At 42.6% G+C, this 19,918-nt stretch overlaps 1 protein-coding gene across 2 annotated transcripts in view; it reads right to left on the bottom strand.

Annotated features, from left to right (window-relative positions):
• Positions 1-19,280, bottom strand: part of GMIP (GEM interacting protein) — a 104,766-nt gene extending 85,486 nt beyond the window's left edge. The window contains exons 1-2 of one of the 2 annotated variants that reach the window (XM_077262667.1): positions 18,740-19,280; positions 17,687-17,824 (exon numbers count right to left, since the gene is read on the bottom strand). In XM_077262667.1, coding sequence (XP_077118782.1) covers positions 17,687-17,824; positions 18,740-18,935 — 334 coding nt within the window. In that variant the 5' untranslated portion in view covers positions 18,936-19,280. Of the gene's footprint in view, positions 1-6,954; positions 7,087-17,686; positions 17,825-18,739 lie in introns of those variants that run through there. The other variant, XM_077262668.1, reaches the window with a different exon arrangement.
• Between the last annotated feature and the right edge of the window lie 638 nt (positions 19,281-19,918).

Genomic DNA, 19,918 nt, shown 5'->3' with positions numbered 1-19,918 from the left:
ACTCCTGAGGAGCCAGCGCAGAGAGCAGTGGGAACCCAGACCTTCATCGCTGCGCACGATCTGGTCATACAACAGACCCGAACACATGGGGTGTACCTGGCAGTAGGAGTGGATCTGAACCCTGAACTGCAGGGATCCACCTGCCGGGTGGTGCCTCGTGGAAAGTTTTGAAAGTACTATCATTGGATGGAAAATGTAAATAGTTAACTGTTCATTCCTTTAACTGTTCCTGTTTGCTACTAAACCCGTCTAGGGTTAAAGGTGACCCCTTGTTGATCCGGGGCCACTATTGTTGTTCTCAAAGTTTTGCACAAGTTTAAAGAAAAAAAAAAAAGAACTGCAGAAATCATGGACTGTGCATGATTCGAACTTCCCTTGTAAATAGTTTGCACCTTCTTAAAGGTGCTCCCTACTGGTTTTAGCCAAAGACACTTTGCGAAGATATTTGCCCTATTGGTTTGAGCCAAAAGACACTTTGCGAAGATTCCTTCTCTACTGGTTTTAGTTAAAGACACTTTGCGAAGAAACCTTTCCTACTAGTCCTAGTTAAAGACACTTTGTGAAGATCCCGGGCTGGAACTTTGCATAAGACTGGTAGGCTGAGAAGACGAGCTACCTCAGAAAGACTTGGTCCCCTCTTAAAGGGGATGTGACGAAGTAAATTTGAAAGAGATACTGTTACCGAACAGTAATGTGATAATGATGCCTTGAAAAAGAAAATGTAACTGTTTTACATGCCGAGTTATATGTGTTGAAGTTGTTGAAATGTGAAATCTGAATAATGTTTTGTAGAAAGGAAAGATGCAGAGAGCCCGTAGGGGTAGATGTAGAGGTCTGCATAGTTGAAAGTAAGAGAAGTAATAATGAGGGTGAGGATAGAAGGTAAACCCTGCGTCCCCATTGAAAAGTTACTTTATTGCTAAGGACAGAGAGTGAACCCGTAGGGGTTAGAGAGTGAGTCCTTAAAGGGGCCGAGTAGAGCTGGCTCAGAGTTCTTCAACTGAAAGGAATGTTATGTCTATACTGTGTATAGTAGCGAAAGGCAGTAGGCCCTGGCTGAACAGGGCGGTCCTGTAAAAGAAAGGAGAGGCAGTAGGTCTGGTGCCGTAGGGACAGGCGGTCCTGCAGGTTCACAAGAAGGAGAATGTAAAGTTGAAATGCCTTATAATGTGATTATAGGAAGGCCTTTGATAGACTAAGAGTGTGAGTTTCTTAAAGGCAATGTTAAGTTATTGTTCCAAAAATTGCACTAAGTAGAATACCCGGTTGGGTAACAGAAGTTATTTATGCTCTGTAATTTATAATGTTGATTATGTTTGTAACGTTAAAAGTGTCCTCACCTCCCATAAAGGGAAGCCTACTTAAGTATACTTACTGTTAATTGCACTCAACAAAATTGTATGTCTTTTTGCTAACCTGTATTGTTGTTTTTCTTCCCAGTCCCGGAGTACTGTGTTTAACCAGGGGGGAGTGCAGCGCCCCAGAGTCCTGGTCGTTGCAGTAGCATGGTTCAGCCACTAAGGGGGGCCATGCTGCGTTCGATGGCACGGAAGGAGTTCTCTGAGCAGGTATCACAGTCACCAATACATTTCACAGCTGGGCCTCCGGGGGGAGCTAAGGGTGCTATTCATTAGGCCACTCCCCACCATAGTGGGTAAACTGGGGGTCAGGCAGGAAGTTAGAGAGAGAACGCTGACGGGATTGAACGGAGCAACACCCTGTGGCAGGGGGTGTTGTGAAGGGAGAGACTGTAGGGTCTCTGCCAGGGGTGGGATCCTGGCAGAGGCTTGGCATTGAAAGAACGTAACGGGTCCGCGCAGGCTCCTGGAAGCGGCGGGACTCAAGAAAGGACTAGAAGCGAGATAGATTGTGCTGAGTGAGAAACGAAATCAAGCGAAAGGAGATACCAGTGAGGGTTGTGCTGAAAGAGGCAGCACCTTACTGAGGCGCACTACCGGTGGCCGGAACGCCGAGGAGGTAAAGAGTTTCAAGCCATACCTCAGACCTACGGCAGGGCAGTTAGCTTGAGGCGGACTGTCTCACGCATCACCCAGGAAGGCAAAAGGGGGGTACCAACAGGAGAGGGGCGCAGATAGAGTCCCGGAAGATCTCCGAGCCTCCCCGTCATACGGGTGCGTTCCTACCATAGTATCTGGAGGGACGAGGAAGATCATTGCGAATTAAGTTGTTGTGAGGGAACACGAGAAACAGACACAACAGTTGTGGGGTACTTTCCGTAAGCACAGCAGGGAAGGACTGCAACACATAGCGCTAGAAGGAAGGCACCGATTTCCACCTGCAAGGAGAGCTCTGGAAGTGCCATTGGACCGGCCGGACTTGCGCAGCCTGGTGAGCCGTATTCCGGACTGAGGACCCAGAGAGCTTCAATAAAGAGGTAAAGAGACTGCAACCTGGTGTCCTCGTTATTTACCGCGACCTGCACCCCACAACTGCACCGCTACAACATCACTTATTGCACCGGACGTCCCCCACTGACAGACAGGGCCACGGACCGGGTCTAGCCACCGTGACAACCCCAGGACTGAGACCTAGAGGCCCGGCTCCGGGTACCCCTCGGCCCTGCGGCGGTGTGGGGGCGCTCCACCACCTTTTACTGCGATTACAGCTGCAAGTCGCTTGGGGTATGTCTCTATCAGTTTTGTACATCGAGAGACTGAAATTCTTGCCCATTCTTCCTTGGCAAACAGCTCGAGCTCAGTGAGGTGTGATGGAGATCGTTTGTGAACTGCAGTTTTCAGATCTTTCCACAGATTCTCGATTGGATTGAGGTCTGGACTTAGACTTGGCCATTCTAACACCTGGATACGTTTATTTGTGAACCATTCCATGTAGATTTTGCTTTATGTTTGGGATCATTGTCTTGTTGGAAGACAAATCTTCGTCCCAGTCTCAGGTCTTTTGCAGACTCCAACAGGTTTTCTTCAAGAATGGTCCTGTATTTGGCTCCATCCATCTTCCCATCAATTTTAACCATCTTCCCTGTCCCTTTTGAAGAAAAGCAGGCCCAAACCATGATGCTGCCACCACCATGTTTGACAGTGGGGATAGTGTGATCAGGGTGATGAGCTGTGATGCCTTTACGCCAAACATATCGTTTGGCATTGTTGCCAAAATGTTCGATTTTGGTTTCATCTGACCAGAGCACCTTCTTCCACATGTTTGGTGTGTCTCCCAGGCTTGTCTTGTAGCAAACTTTAAATGACACTTTTTATGGATATCTTGGAGAAATGGCTTTCTTCTTGCCACTCTTCCATAAAGGCCAGATTTGTGCAGTGTACGAGTGATTGTTGTCCTATGGACAGATTGTCCCACCTCAGCTGTAGATCTCTGCAGTTCATCCAGAGTGATCATGGGCCTCTTGGCTGCATCTCTCATCAGTCTTCCCCTTGTTTGAGGTGAAAGTTTAGAGGGACGGCTGGGTCTTGGTAGATTTGCAGTGGTATGATACTCCTTCCATTTCAATATGATCACTTGCACAATGCTCCTTGGGATGTTTAAAGTTTTGGAAATCATTTTGTATCCCAATCCGGCTTTAAACTTCTCCACAACAGTATCACAGACCTGCCTGTTGTGTTCCTTGGTCTTCATGATGCTCTCTGTGCGTCAAACAGAACCCTGAGACTATCACAGAGCAGGTGCATTTATACGGAGACTTGATTACACACAGGTGGATTATATTTATCATCATTAGGCATTTAGGACAACATTGGATCATTCAGAGATCCACAATGAAATTCTGGAGTGAGCTTGTACACCCCACTTTTCAGTTTTGAAATTTCCACAAAAATTTAAAATAACCAATAAATTTCGTTCGACTTCACAATTGTGTTCCAGTTGTTGTTGATTCTTCACCAAAAATTTACATTTGGTATCTTTATGTTTGAAGCATAATATGTGGGAAAATGTTAAAAAGCTCCAGGGGGCCGAATACTTTCGCAAGGCACTGTAAGGGAGAAGACTGGGCTGTGGGTGCTGACGGCACCGGGAATTGCTGGGGGTGAGCCTATTGCTGCAGGGGGGAAAGAAATTGAGGACGGAGGAGACCCATGACCAACAGAGAGGGGGCATGGTTAGCCAGAGGAGTATAAGGGGGTTTGGACGGGAAGAGAGAGGGGATTCCCGCCGGAGAGAAGGGAGAGTGAGGACCTGCACTGTGCCTCGAGTATATATAGGCAGCGTGGCAGTGATAAGGATCGGGTGCAAAAAGGACACAGGAATGTCGTCAGGAGTGCAGCGGAGTGAACGCCGAGCAGGAGATTGCTGTGAAGGACTCTTGGCTGCAGAGCAGCGTAACGGACTAGGGGCTCAGCGGGTCATAACAGTGACCGCCCGCTGCCGCCAGAAGAGAGGAGACTGATTTGATAGGCAGGGAAGCCGGAAGACCTCAGCCGGCATCCAGCATTCATCCCAGAAGAAGTGACAAGCATCGGACTCACGCTAAGTGAAATAGACTCACATCTAAACTGTCACCTTAAGTTACTCTGTTCTGTTGAAATCCATAGCATTAATCTGATTTAACCCCTGCGAGGAGACTTCTCCCTGTAACAATTAAATCAAACATCTGTTTACCCCTGTTATCCCTTGCTCTGTGCCTCTGTGTCGCTGCATTCAATTACCTGTGTTACATAGATATGAAATATACTTTTAAAATATATGGTAATAATAGCTTACCCCACGACATCATAGACAGATATGGTAATAATGACTGTATGCGACGCGCGTTTCGCTGTGTTAATAAGCTTCATCAGGAGAAGACGTTGCTGTGACTGGACATGGACTTTTGTTTAATCCTGAGTAATTTTCATCTTATCTGTGATAGATTGAGACCTAAATATAATGTATAATTTTCTATTCTAGACTAAATTCCGTTATTAGTCTTTGTATTTTTTTTTTATTGCATACTATTGTTATTTATCAAGACATAGTCTAGGTTGGTGCTACATTTTTAAGTAGGCCTGGAGTCCATGATATGGGCTGTCAATTGATTAATATTTCTATGGAAGAACCTTTCCAAGGTGAATCTCTTCTGACGAGTCATTACATAACCACTGTATGGAAGATAAATGTTCAATCATTGGGCTTCTGACCGCTTGGACCCACCAGTGACTAGAAGACTGGGCCCAGTCTATCATCCCTACCCACCAGGATGTCCATGGTAATGAGGAGCAATAAGGAGTAGTGGTCGGCCATGGTATATATGCAATATAAAGGATGCTATTTTCATTGACAGTATGGTCTCTCTTTAACTCTAATGTTCTTCACAGCTGTAATCTGCTCTAAAGTTACGGTACATGGGGATGTGTGACTCATGTTAATTGAGGACCTGAAGGAATATACCAAAAATGCACAATTGACAAAGTCTTTCAGAGTGTCCATGAGACTGCCGGAAAAAAAATTAGACCACCTGGACTACAGGAAGACTTCCCAGGCCAATGTTTTCCTTGCCATGATGCCAACTATTCAGGGGAATATCGTTATTGTAAGTGGTATGTCCTGACGAAGGGGTCGTCTGAACCCTGAAACGCGTTGAATAAACCACGTTGAACCTTTACTATTCCTGGAATTCTTCTGGCGGCAGCGCGATGATGATCCTCTTCTCCTACTAAGTGTATAGAGCACGACATATAAAATTCTCCTTGACCCCGAAACCACTGTATTTGCCACTTTGCCAGCAGGAGACACATCAATTAGCTATAAATCTCTGCATAGTGCAATGACAGCTACAATTTTTTACATAAAATCCTTAAAGGGGACCTATCACTAGTTCAAAAATGGACAGTGTTTTGCTCAAATTGTATTCCCGCTGCTCCCCTGAGTATTCCATTTTTTGTTTTTTTTTAAATCCGACGTATGGTTCTGGAGATATAGGGCCTTTTTATTTATTGTTAATTTTCATGAGCCTTACCAAGGGAGGCTAATCCTGTCAGCCACGCCCCTTATGTAAAGACCAAAACAATTAGAACTAAACAAAATGGCCTCATATCTTAGGAACCGTATGGTAGATTTATAAAAAACAAAAAACAGAATACTCACGGGAACAGTGGGAATAAAAAATGAGCAAAAACTGCCCACTTTTGATCTGGTGATAAATCCTCTTTAAATCCTATATCCTCTCTGGATATCTTTGGTGTCAATCTCTCCGGTGCTTAGACACATTTCTAATCCTGTCCCCTACAGACAGAAATAAAGTCACTGACCTGTCAGATTACGCCGAAAGCAGGATGTGGTTAAAACATCACTAAGAGGAGATGTAACCCTGTAAAGTCTGACAACGACACGTACCGTGAATATGATATAAGCCTGAGAATATAGATACGAGGTGTAATCGCAGCGATGTGCACAATACCCCTTTACATACGTCGTATGTCAGGCCAAAAGTCAGATAGGAAGTGGTAGCCATTGCATATAGTAACGCAATATACATCTGTCTGTCTGTATACTGCTAGTACAGACCCATGTATCTATAGGACATATATAGTACATTGTACTATGACCGGTGCGTGGTACTCATGGGTTGCTGGGTACTGTGGCCATAATACGGTACCAAAATGCACCTGCATTTAAGTGGCCTAAGCCCCCCTTATACTGTACATATTCACCTATGCACTAGTTTTCAGCATAGTAAAGGCTATATAAATATATATATATATATATATATATATATATAAAAAAAATATATATATATACAAAAAAGAATATATATATATATATATATATATATATATATATATATATATATATATATATATATATATATATATATATATATATAGATACACAATGCACGGGTACGAAATTGTGAATAGCCGAGGGGAACAGGTTGCAGCAAGAAGCACGAAGTTATACATGAAATCATAGATAAGACCACAGGAGCCATAAGCGAGGGAAAGAGACAGCAGAATAAAGAATGGGGGGCAGGCCGCAGTTTCTTACCCCCTCCTCTGCCTGACGCCATTTTCCCAGGCCCAGCTGGAGTGGACGCCACTGCCAATTGTGGAACCCGGGTTTTACTGATGTAGTGACAAAGACCCGCAGCTTCCTGGCAGCAGTCATCACATCAGGAAGTGCAGAGTGAGAGTGCTGAGCACGGCAGTCACCCTCATAGGCGTGTGTGCTCTGCATCTAGCGTCGAGACCAATACTCTACCGCCTGCAAATTAAAACTGTGCATCCTATTTGGCTGGGAATTTCCAAATACAAGTAGCGCATTGAAAAGTATTCACGCTATCGTCTGGTTTTTTTTAATCCCTTTTAACAGAGCTGATCAAATAAAAACAAAAGAAAAAATAAAAACCTTATTATTTAAAACTTTATTTTTTAAATAATCACAATATGACCTATTATTTAAATCAGTTTACAAAATTGACAATGTTTATTTTATCCATATTACGATCTTTATTAATAAAATAAAATGGTAATCTTGCAATTCTCACACTGGCCACTAGGGCTATTTTACATACTTCTTGTCCTTCCACTAAGCGTTTTCAGCGGGTTCCTTATCAGAAGAGGCAGGATTATAATGACTAGTAACATATCTACACTGTGTTCCAAATTATTATGCAAATAACATTTCCTCATATTTTCTCTAAATTACCTTTCTGAATTGCAGTCATTGTTATTTTTCAGTCATCTACTATTCTAGTATAATTGCAATGTTTTGGAACTAACTGCCTATGGAAACAGTATCTTTTAAAAAAAAATAAACACTCAAAATGCATGTTCCAAATTATTACGCACAGCAGAGTTTTCAACCTTTTTTTTTATTATTTTGAACAAAAAAATGGTAAATTGTGAAGTTATAAGCATTATCAGCTTATTACAAAATGAAATCAAACAGTTTTCAAGTGAAAACTTTATTCTAGGTGATGTTACATTTGCACATAGGACCCCTTGTTGGAAAGAAGCTTCTGAACTCTCTCGTCCATTGAATTTGTCAGTTTTTGGATGGTTTCTGCTTCAATTGTTTTGCATGTGGACAGAATCCCCTCCCAGAGCTGTTGCTTAGATGTGAACTGCCTCCCGCCATCATAGACACTCCTTTTGATGATGCTCCAGAGGTTCTCACTGGGGTTGAGGTCAGGAGAAGATGGTGGCCACACCATAAGTTTGTCCTCTTTTATGCCCATAGCAGCCAGAGATGCAGATGTGTTTTTTGCAGCATGAGACGGTGCATTATCATGCATGAAAATGATCTTGCTGCGGAAAGCACGGTTCCTCTTGAACCATGGCAGGAAGTGTTGTTTTAGAAACTCCACATAGATTATGGAGTTCATCTTTACCCCTTCAGGGATCATAAAGGGGCCGACAATCTCTCTCCCCATGATTCCAGCCCAAAACATTACTCCACCTCCTCCTTGTTGGCGCCTTAGCCGTGTTTTCATGGGGTGTCCATCAACCAGCCATCCTCCACTCCATCCATCTGGACCATCGAGCGTTGCACGGCACTCATCGGTGAACAAAACAGTTTGGAAGTCAGTCTTCATGTATCGTTTGGCCCACTGGAGCCGTTTCTGCTTGTGTGCAGTGGATAGAGGTGGTCAACAGGATGGCTTACGCACCTCTGAAGGACCCTGCATCTCGTTGTTCTGGGGACGTTGGAGGCACCAGCAGCTTCAAAAACTGTCTGCTGCTATGACAAGGCATTTTTGCAGCTGCTCTTTTAACCTTACCCAATTGCCTGTTGGAAAGAGTCCTCAATTTTTCCTTATCAGCACGCACACGTGTGTGCTGGGAATCAGCTACATACTTCTTGATTGTGCGATGATCATGATGAAGTGTCTTGGCAATGTTGATTGTAGTCATGCCTTGACCTAAATACTCCACAATTTGTTGCTTCTCAGCAGCCGACACATCCTTTTTCTTTCCCATTTTGGCAAAAAATGTAGGCTGCTTAATAATGTGGAACAGCCTTCTTAAAGGGAACCTGTCACCCCCCCTCCAGGCGTTTTTAACTAAAAGAGCCACCTTGTGCAGCAGTAATGCTGCATTCTGACAAGGTGGCTCTTTTAGTTCTGGGTGCTGTAACTGCCGAAATAATCAGTGTTATAATTTGTCCAAAATACCTTGTCTTCAGTCAAGGAGGCCGGCGTTTCCCCCCATGCAGCAGACGCAACACAGCCGTCACTCAAATCTTCTTGGCGCCGGGCGCCGCCTCCTCACCGCTGTTTTGAAAATAGCCGGCGCCTGCGCTCTTTTCTCCTGCCTTGGGCAGGCGCAGTGAGCGCTGCCCGTCTTTCCTCATATGCAGTCTCGGTGACTGCGCCTGTGCGGCCGCCCTGCTTGTGAATCCCAGCCCCGCAGTGTCTTCTGATTTATTCACATTGCGGGGCTGGGATTCACAGGCAGGGCGGCGGTGCAGGCGCAGTCAGCTGGACTGCATATGAGGACAGACGGGCAGCGCTCACTGCTCCGGCCCACTTGACTGAGGAGCAGGTGTTTTGGACAAATTATAAAACTGATTATTTCGGCAGTTACAGCTCCCAGAACTAAAAGAGCCACCTCGTCAGAATGCAGCATTACTGCTGCACAAGGTGGCTCTTTTAGTTTCAAATGCCTAGGGGGTGACAGGTTCCCTTTAAGTAGTTGCCTTTATTTGGACACACCGGCCAAACTAATGTGCACAGGTATCTGCAATTGCTTTCAGTGATATAAAGAGCCCTGACACACATCACCATCAATGAGTTTAAATGACAAACAAAAAAATTCTAACCTTATCACTCATAAACTCTTTGTGCATAATAATTTGGAACACAGTGTATACAGAGCTGATTACACAGGATGCCCCAATCACAATGATGTCACGGCTGACTTTCTCCCCCTCCTGTCACATTGTCCTTTGCACAGGCTCATTACACACCTCACTACAAAAGATAGGGTCTGATCATTGCCACTAATGTACATTTGTTATTTCCTGAAACAAAAACAAAAAAGCCCCAGTGGCCAATATGAAAATTGCAAGGTTTTTTTTTTTTCATTTTTTAAATACAGATTGTGAAATGAACAAAAAAAAAATTACAAAAAGCAAAAAAAATTATTTAAACAGTAGATCATTTTGTGATGATATCTTTCCTTTAAGTCAAGGTTTTTAAAAATCTGTGCAATATGATCAAAATAAAAATGAAGTAGAAAATAATTTAATTCATAATTTATTTTATTATGACACACCTAAATCGTTACTTCAAAATTAACAGAGACGTAACCAGACTGGCATTGTGCCCCTCTATATAGTGTGCCATGTAGTGCCCATAAACTAGAGAATTTGTTAAATATCACTGTCCAATTCCCTACAACTGGGAATTTAACTAAAACGTGTGAAGAAGCCTGTATGGGCAGCAGATGTGGCACCAGGTTTGTAAGCTATAGGTGTCTTGGCCAAAAAGGCTAATGGTGACTGATTCAGTAGTGGTAGGTGATAAGTCATGTGTGGCCAGATCAATAAGGCTATACAGAGCAAAATAATACCGCAAAAGAGTACCCAAATGATACCACTGTACAATGCCAAATTTATGTGACCACAAGTCCCAAAAAACAAAACTATATCATGTCAAAACAATAGCTTTATATAGTGCCCAAATAATACCACCATATGTACAGGGACGGCGTTAGCGGCAGGCACACCAGGCAGCTGCCTAGGGCCCCCGCTCCCCCAGTGGCCCCCAGTCAGTTGCCTGCTGCCAGCGCCGACTGCCCCACGCCAGCGCCATCGCATTCAACTATTCAACTACAATTCAAAGCAATGATGGAGGAGAGAGCATCAGCTGATGCTCCCTCTCCCATCATTCCCCTCTGCCTCTGACACTGCGGGTGCACGTTGACGTCACTTCATCCCGTACCCGACAGACTGCAGCCACTGAGACCGGAGCCAAGCCGAGAGCAGCGCAGGGCACGAGGAGAGGTGAGGATTGTGTGTTTTTTTTTAAATATATGAATGAGTGAGTACTGGACTGTCGGGCCATTCTCGGGGGGGGGGGCTACATTATATTCTATGGGGGAGGGCTGTATTAGATTTTATGAGGGAGGATTGCATCATACTCTTTGATGGGGCTACATTATATTCTATGGGGCTGCATTATACTATATGAAGAGGGCTACATTGTATTCCATGGAGGGGCTACATTATATTCTGTGAGGGGCTGCATTATATTCTATGCTGAGCTGCATTATACTCTATGAGGGGGCTACCATATATTCTATGGAGGGGCTGCATTATACTATATGAGGGGGCTGCATTATATTCCATGGGGGTTACGTTATTTTGTATGGCGGGGCTGCATTATACTCAGGGGGTTACATTATATTCTGTGGGGTGGCTGCATTATACTCTGTGGGGTGGCAGCATTATACTATATGTGGGCTGCATTATACTGTACTATACTATGGGAATACATTACACTATATGAAGAACTATGGTGTGCATTATACTATGGGAAGTGAATTGTACTACATGGATGACTATGGCAGTGCATTATACTATATGGAGCACTATGAGGAGAGTATTATACTATATGGAGGACTGAGCAGTGTATTTTAATATATGGAGGACTATGAGGAGTGTATTATACTATATGGAGGACTGAGTGTATTTTAATATATGGAGGACTACGAGGAGTGTATTATACTATATGGAGGACTATGAAGAGTGTATTATACTATATGGAGGACTGAGGAGTGTATTATACTATAAAGAGCTCTATGAGGTGATTATTATTCTATATGGAGGACTGAGCAGTGTATTTTAATATATGAGGACTATGAGGAGTGTATTATACTATATGGAGGACTGAGGAGTGTATTTTAATATATGGAGGACTATAGGGAGTGTATTATACTATATGAAGGACTATAGGGAGTGTATTATACTATATGGAGGACTATAGGGCACATTATATTATATGGAGGACTATGGGGTGTATTATACTAAACAAGCAAAATGCTGCATATTCATCAAGTGATTGGAATGTTTATGCCGGAACAGAAATCCTTGTTCTCAGCAGCACATCGCCGGTGTAAACTTTAGATGTGCTGCTGATAACATGATACTGTATGGGGACAGATTGATCTGATAGTGATTGTTCTTTTCCCATCATTCTTTCTCAGTTGGTTTAAAGAGGCCGGGAAACAAGCGAACGACTTCAATATTGTTGATCACACTCGTTTAGTGGCCTGAACTCATCACATGTAAATACAACATAAATGCTTCTGTGTGATGTGCAATATGTCAGCATTTGGGGCCCCATTTTAAACTTTTGCCTAGGGCCCCACTTTGCCTAAAACCAGCCCTGCATATATAGCCTAAATAAGACCACCCTACTACTCTACAATGCCCAAATTATGTGACCACAGTTTCTGCCCCCCAAAAAGTACCGTATATAATGTCAAAACAATAAGTTTAAATAAAACCAAAAGACATATCCCAAATAATACATCATATAGTGCAAATATAATACCACCATATAATACTAAAATTAAGCAGCCACAAAAACAACCAGAATAATCCTAGAACAATATGGTTATAGAGTTCCTTTATTATACCACCATGCAATGCACAAATAATAGCACCATATAGTAACCATGTATCACCACCATACAATGCCCAAATATACAACCATAATTATCAGAATACAATACACAGTACAATGCCAATATTATGTGGTCACAGTTGTAAATAAAACATATAATGCCAAAAACAATTACGTTATACAGTACAATGCCTATATAATAACACCATACATGGCCCAAATAATACTGCTATAAAGTGCCCATATAGTATCACAATACAATACTCAAATTACGCAACCTCAATGATAAAAATACCGAACTAAATAATGAATAAACAATAAGGCCATACAGTGCCCTAGTAATAATGTCATGCAATGTTTATACTCTGTAGGGGGTAGAGGAGGCATCGAGATGATGAAGACCACAGGGCATTTACCCTTTTTCTAAAATCAGTGGTATCTCCTAAATCAGGCTAAGGCTTGGATCTAGTTTCTTAGAAGGGGTGATTGTAAAGAGATCACACTTCCTAAATTGGTCTATTTAACTTGACATCTGACATAAGGCTATGGACTCGATAAGACTTCAGGTCACAGTTTATACGAGCAGTAGGTTCATACTTGGCATCGCCCGTGTAGCTCGCTGCTTTGCGCTATTATTTTTAGCCAAGTACTAAACGCCTTCCACAAATCCATCAATGTCATAACACATGTATGACTGGTGTAACCTGGAATGCCAAGCTCACACATAACATGAATGGATGAAAAGCCTTCAGAGATAATTACAATGGATTAACCTGCGATAACCTAGTTCATGAGTGGCATTTATCATTCTGGTATGATTTCGGTTGATAGTAATGACGTCCAATTGTTCTGACATTTATTACTGGACTTTAAGAAATGTCCAGAAGCTGAGACAAGTTCCTTAGATGACATAGTAGTAGTAACCAAAAAAAGGTAGAGAGAAGCATTAAGAGCACAGATGGATTGATGGAGTCCCCATCTCATCACTGGAACAAATCCTACCCAACCTTCTACCATAGTCACATAAAGGGTTAACGGCTGAACATCTGCATGTCTTCCTTCACTGAAGTCTATAAAAGTTATGGAGATGCCAAAACAGATTCTGCATGCAAACCACTGCTTGGTGGGATAACATTGTCCCATTTTTCCCAGTGTTATTCTCCTTTAATCCCCTTAAACAAACAAAGTCCAGGGTTCTTGAGTAACAGGATGGACCTGAAACACATATAATGCCTCATGTCCTGCTTTGGAACCACACCATCTTCAGTGAGTACGGTTCTCACCATTCTTCAGGGCAGAACCTTGTACAGTGAGTTCTTTGGAACCACAATAAGGAACATGCTACCGACGCTCTGACAAATTGTTATTATTGGACTGGCTTCCTTTAGTTGTGGTTGTATTCCAATAATAACAGGCAGCATTGTTAGGAGTTTCAGGTGAGAAGTTAAAATCCCCCTCAATTGTCTTCAGAGATATATATAGTGCAAGGAGATGGACATATTGCACACATTCCCCCTTGGAAAACATGTAAATTGTTATAGTGTGTAATGTGAACTGTAACATGCATTAGTAATGTTCTTATTGTGTGATACTCGCAAGTATGGAGAGCGAGAGTTAGTGCCTGGGACTAGCACAGAGTGTAATGGGCTAGATTGAAGAGAGAGGCACAGGTTCCTGTCAGGAAGACAGAAAGGGCCCAGAGTACGTCGTAAGAAGACTCAAGGTCCAGGGTGAGCAGTGCAGCAGCTTGTGGGTGTCCCCTTGCCATGAGAGGAGACAGGAAAAAAAGAATAACGTGATGAGGAGCAGAAAATGAGAAAGTGACTGAGAGACAGAGTTAATTACCACAACTAGGTCCTGGGAGAGGACACCTAGATGGGACAGAGTACGTAAGACGAAGAGAGTGCCCCGAGTGGGAGTTCCATAGTATCAGATAAAGAGAGAAGATAAACACCTGCCATACTTGTCCACGGCTATCGCCTTGCATCACGTTGCACTTGGTGTGGTCGGCAGGAACGAGTCTCGCAGCTAGAACAGCAGAGTGATGAGGGGAATACTCAAGTTACGTGGAGGATGGCGACCGTTATGTGGTCTAAGATGGTGCTGAACATGGACTCTGTAATGGCGATCAGTATCACAGAACAGCAGAAAGGTCCTGCCCATCGTGGTCGTAGAAGTCAGAAAAAGGCGCGAAAAGTCACAACACTTCAACATTTAAGAACAATCCAACCGATATCAGCATGGCTCACTCAGATGGCACCTCATTGGCTTTGGTAATCTCCCCTTGGCTTGGCTCCTCCACAACAGGGGATGACTCCTTACTACCTGCTAATGTCTTTCTTGTCACTGCCTCTTTTCCAGCGCACTCATACATTTTTAGTCATTCTGCAATGGGCACATAATTAATTCAGCCATCTTTCTCTGCAGCTGCGTCACTAACTCTGAACTGCTTCTGTCAAACACAGGCGTGTGCTTAGTTGGAATTTTGGTACCAACTACAACACATATCCCCATTGTGACTACGACTCTGAGAGTTACAAAGCGCAGGGTCCTCATGCCTCTGTGTTCTCAAGTTTATAACAATATAGTAAAGTAGTGTATAATGATACAGTATGGTACAGACCTGGGCAAAGTGCAGTCTGCGGGCCACAGCCGGCCCTCTGGCTATTCCAGTGCAGCCCACGGACCAAGACAGCTGAAGGCCTGAAAACAGTTTCCTCTAGGTGCCGCACCATACCCACCATCAACTCCCGCATCCCAATCCTTAGGATGCAGATAGCGGTGAATATTTTGATGGAGGATGGATCCGCCAGCTCTTTCTTCCACCAATCAGCTTGTGCACCTAAGACAGCAGATGTAATGACTATATGGTGGCTCTTACTGTATGTAGGGGGACTGTGGGGGTTCATGCTGTATATAGGTGGCTGTGTGTGGCGACTTATACTGTATATATGGGTGCTCATACTGTACAGTATATAGCGGGCTGTGTGCAGGTGCATTCTGTATATAGGAGGGCTTGTGGGGGCTCATACAATATATAGGGGGCTATGGGGGCTATGTATGGGCTCACAATGTACATAGGGGTGCTCATGCTGTATATAGGGGGTGCATGCTGTCATACTTCATATTGGGGGGCTGTGTAGGTGCTCATACGGTATACAAGGGGATGTCAGCATACTTAATTCTGCTCAATATTAAGTGATACAATTTCTTAACCCCTTAATGACCAAGTTTATTTTCGTTTTCATTTTCCTTTTTTTGCTCTCCTAATTCCCAGTGCCATAACATTTTTATTTTTCAGTCAATATGGCTATGTGTGGGTTTGTTATTTCCAGGACAAGTTGTACTTTTGAAAAACACCATTGGTTTTAACATATCGTGTAACGGAAAACAGGATAAAAATTCCAAGTGTGGTGAAATTGCAAAAAAGTGCAATTCCACAGATTTTTTTTTATTTTTACCATGTTCACTAAATGCTAAAACTGACCTGCTAATATGATTCTCCAGGTCAGTACGAGTTCATAGACACCAAACATGTCTAGGTTCTTTTTTATTTAAGTGGTGAAAAAAAAATCCAAAGTTTGTGAAAAAAAAATTGCGACATTTTCCGATACCCATACAATCTCCATTTTTCGTGATCTGGGGTCAGTTGATTGCTTATCTTTTTGCGTACCTAGCTGACATTTTTATTGATACCATTTCGGTGCAGATACGTTCTTATGATCGCCCGTTGTTGCATTTTAATGCAATGTTGCCGCAACCAAAAACATAATTCTGACGTTTTTACTTTTTTCTCGTTACTCTGTTTAGCGATCGGGTTAATCCTTTTTTATATTGACAGATCGGGCGATTCTAAACGTGGAGACACCAAATATGTGTATGTTTTATTTTTTTATTATTTTTTTTTTTAAAGGGTTGAAAGGAGAGTGATTTGAACTTTACATATTTTTTATTTTTGTAATATTTTTAAAAACTATTTTCTTTACTTTTTGCATGCTTCAATAGTCTCCATGGGAGACTAGAAGCTGCACTACTTCAATTGCCTCCGCTACACACAGGTGATGATCAGATCGTCTGTGTGTAGCAGAAATGCTCACTTGCTATAAGCACCAACCTCCGGGCAGCGCTCATCACAATCTGGCAATGAGAACCATAGAGGTCTGCTTCAGACCTCTAGTTGTCATGCAAACCCATGAGTGACCCGTGATCATGTGACGGGTCACCAATGGGCGGGATTCATGACGCGATTCCGGTAAGTGCAATTTAAATGCTGAAGTCAGAGATTGACAGCGGCATTTAACTAGTTAACAACCGCGTGTGGATCACGATTCCACCCGCGGCTGTTGCAGGCCCATGTCAGCTGTATCGATCAGCTGACATGTACCCGGAAAGGTGCAGGCTCCGGCGCCGAGCCCGCACCAAATGGGCACATGTCAGCTGACATGTGCCCGCAACAGCCTCGGGTGGAATCGCGATCCACCCACAGCTGCTAACTAGATAAATGCCGCTGTCAATCTCTGACAGTGGCATTTAACTCATGCTTACCGACATGGGCATATTATTATGCCCAACGTTAATATACTGTAAAATAAGAATTCTAATTAATATGTTAATATTAATATCGACATGAATTAATTTCAGCCTATTTATTTAGTCCTCCATAAAATTCACAGTCTCTCATGTAGCCCCTAAGGAAAATTAATTGCTCATCCCTGGTATAGTAGATATGAAAATAACACAGAAAAATGTACAATAAAATGTATAATAACATATAGTAGTAGAGGCTGTATATAACAATATGCTACAAAACACTTCATAATCTGATAAATAATGATATAGTAGACCACCAAATATTGGAGCAGTTGAGTAAAGAGCAGTGTATAAGGGTATAAGAGTCCATCTATAACAATGTCTACTAATACGTAGAATGGTACAGCATTAGTAACACTTTATAGTATAGAGCAAAGGATAAGATATAAAGTATTACATCAGAGGGCAATACATTACTGTAGAGAACGGATAAATTAATGATAGTGGGGATACTGATGTACTGGAGGAAAGTATATCACAAAGTAGTACAGTGGAATGTAAATAATTGTAGTGGCTGTCGATAAGCCACCAGTGCGTACATGGCACGTTGGCTCATACCTCGCACTCTGTTGATGAGGTTGGTCATCACCTCTCGTACACAGTGAGATTTTAGTGCTGGATATTTGAAGAGCAGAAATACAACTGATTGAAGTAATTCGGATAACTTGAGCTCAACGTAGTCACAAGAAGGAGGACCTGGGAGAGAATTGGCAACAAGTGGAAAATAAATGCCAGAATTTAGAAGCCATTTTCCGATTAAATTCATTGGTACACCATTAGAGTACAGTGAGCAGAGACACAGACTGAGGCTCTTGAGCCCTGACAGAAAATAATAACAGGGCTCCTAAATGCCATTTCCCATATATAATACATGTATCTACTTATACAACCTTAAGGTCATGCTAGGCACTGGGGGTCATGTGTGATGACTACTTTAGCCACCAGTAGCTACATGTCTTGTAGTTAGGCATCAGCCAATCTACACTTTCCATTTATTATAATATAGGACATAAAATCCCCCTAAATACTCATTAGTGACCAATGAAATGTGCATCTAGCTAATTACGGCAAATAAAAATGTATAGACGGGGAAGACATTACATATTGACCTAATTATAGGAAGTCATTGACCGTCATGAAGTCATTGACCATAATGATCATCACACTCACCACCCCCCTGTTATGTTTTTTACCTCTAAAGTTGCCCATAGACATTAGAGAAATGTCTGGAATTTTACACAAGGCTGGGCATTCAGATAAACCCTCTATAGAGCATCTGTAGGACTATAACATAAAGTTGGGTTATGGCGTACAAATCCAAGAGCACCTGAAAAGTACATTTTGGTATTCACTAATGATCAACAGTCCTTGACCAATTAGCCTAGGAACATTCATGACAACTCCTTAAGAACTGGAGATTTCAATAAATTGGTCTTTGTACTTTTGTTCATGACGAGACCCTAGGGCCACCATAAAAGTCACAAGTCAGAAGATACTATCATACAAAACCCCATTGAATTTAAGGTCAAGGACCAATTCAGATCCATTACTTATTTTCTATGTCATACTGATCCCAACCACATACTATCCACGCTATAGGTTTTCTCTCACCTGAACCTTGGTAGACATCTCTCATCTCCTGAAGCTTCTGGTCAACTTGCCTCAGCCGAGAGCAGAACTGGATCAATTGTGGAGACTCCACTGGGGCTTCATGTCTCTCCAATAATGATGAGTGAAAGAGAGCTGACAGGTAGCACTCACCTACAAGGCACCTTGGCGTAGCCTGAACTCCCCTGGCACAATTCATGTCTGAATTAATTGGGAAGGTTTCACTCACCAAGGTCAAATATGTCCTATATGGATGGAGGAGACACTCATCATGCCTCTATCCTAGCTTCCCACACTGTTCTTGCTTCAGTAATGAATGACTGGGCTGGAGAGCTGACATTCTACGTATAGCTTTATATACGGAAAGAAAGAACGTAAGTCATCGTCTTCAATTAAGGCATCTCAACCTCCGAAACTGGGACACAAGAGCTGACACTTGCCCCAGTAACTGATCCCCCTTATCTATAACTTCCCTTAAGCCAGTATCTTTACGCTGCCTGACATTCTCCATCTATCTGCTAAAGAAGTGATGCTCAATATGTCCAAATCTGGTTTCTGGATACCGAGGAAATTATATTAATGTGGTTGAGAAAAGGAAACTCCCTAATGACTCTATCACTGCTGGATAAACATGTATGGTCTATGAGACATGATACCAGACGAGGCTGGACATGGTACCACTGTCCTGACATGTGTAGAGTTACATTTCTCCATATATTCAGCTGGAGAGTTTGATCCAGTAATTGACTTTAGGGGGAAAATCAGGTTTAGTATATATTTGCAAATTTTTTCCATTAAGGGTTAAATTCCTGTGACAGGTGTGTGCGCTGGCGATTTTAATTATCCCACTAATTGCAGGTAACCTGCTCTGCAGGAAAAGGGAGACAGACCTGCCCTTAACCGCTCCCGTAGATCCATATTAACCAGTGCCCTTAACAGAAGACAGGAGGCAGAACAGATGACAATGACAAACCGTCTACAGTCAACTGGATCCATTCCGACATATATTGTGTAGGAGACCATGAGAATTTTTACAGCACTAGAAGTGGAATGTGTTGATTTTGCGGAAGCCAGTGACTTGTCCACTCATGTTATTCAGGAAGGAGAGTAGCAGGGTCATGAAGTGGATGGAAATAGGGCAATCTATAGATGAGGAGATGGTGGAAATGGTTACTGCGGAAG

This window comes from Ranitomeya variabilis, chromosome 5, assembly GCF_051348905.1.
Source record: "Ranitomeya variabilis isolate aRanVar5 chromosome 5, aRanVar5.hap1, whole genome shotgun sequence".
NCBI classification, from domain to species: domain Eukaryota; kingdom Metazoa; phylum Chordata; class Amphibia; order Anura; family Dendrobatidae; genus Ranitomeya; species Ranitomeya variabilis.
The sequence above is the reverse complement of the archived record's forward strand: the minus strand, read 5'-3'. Positions and strand labels throughout refer to the sequence as shown.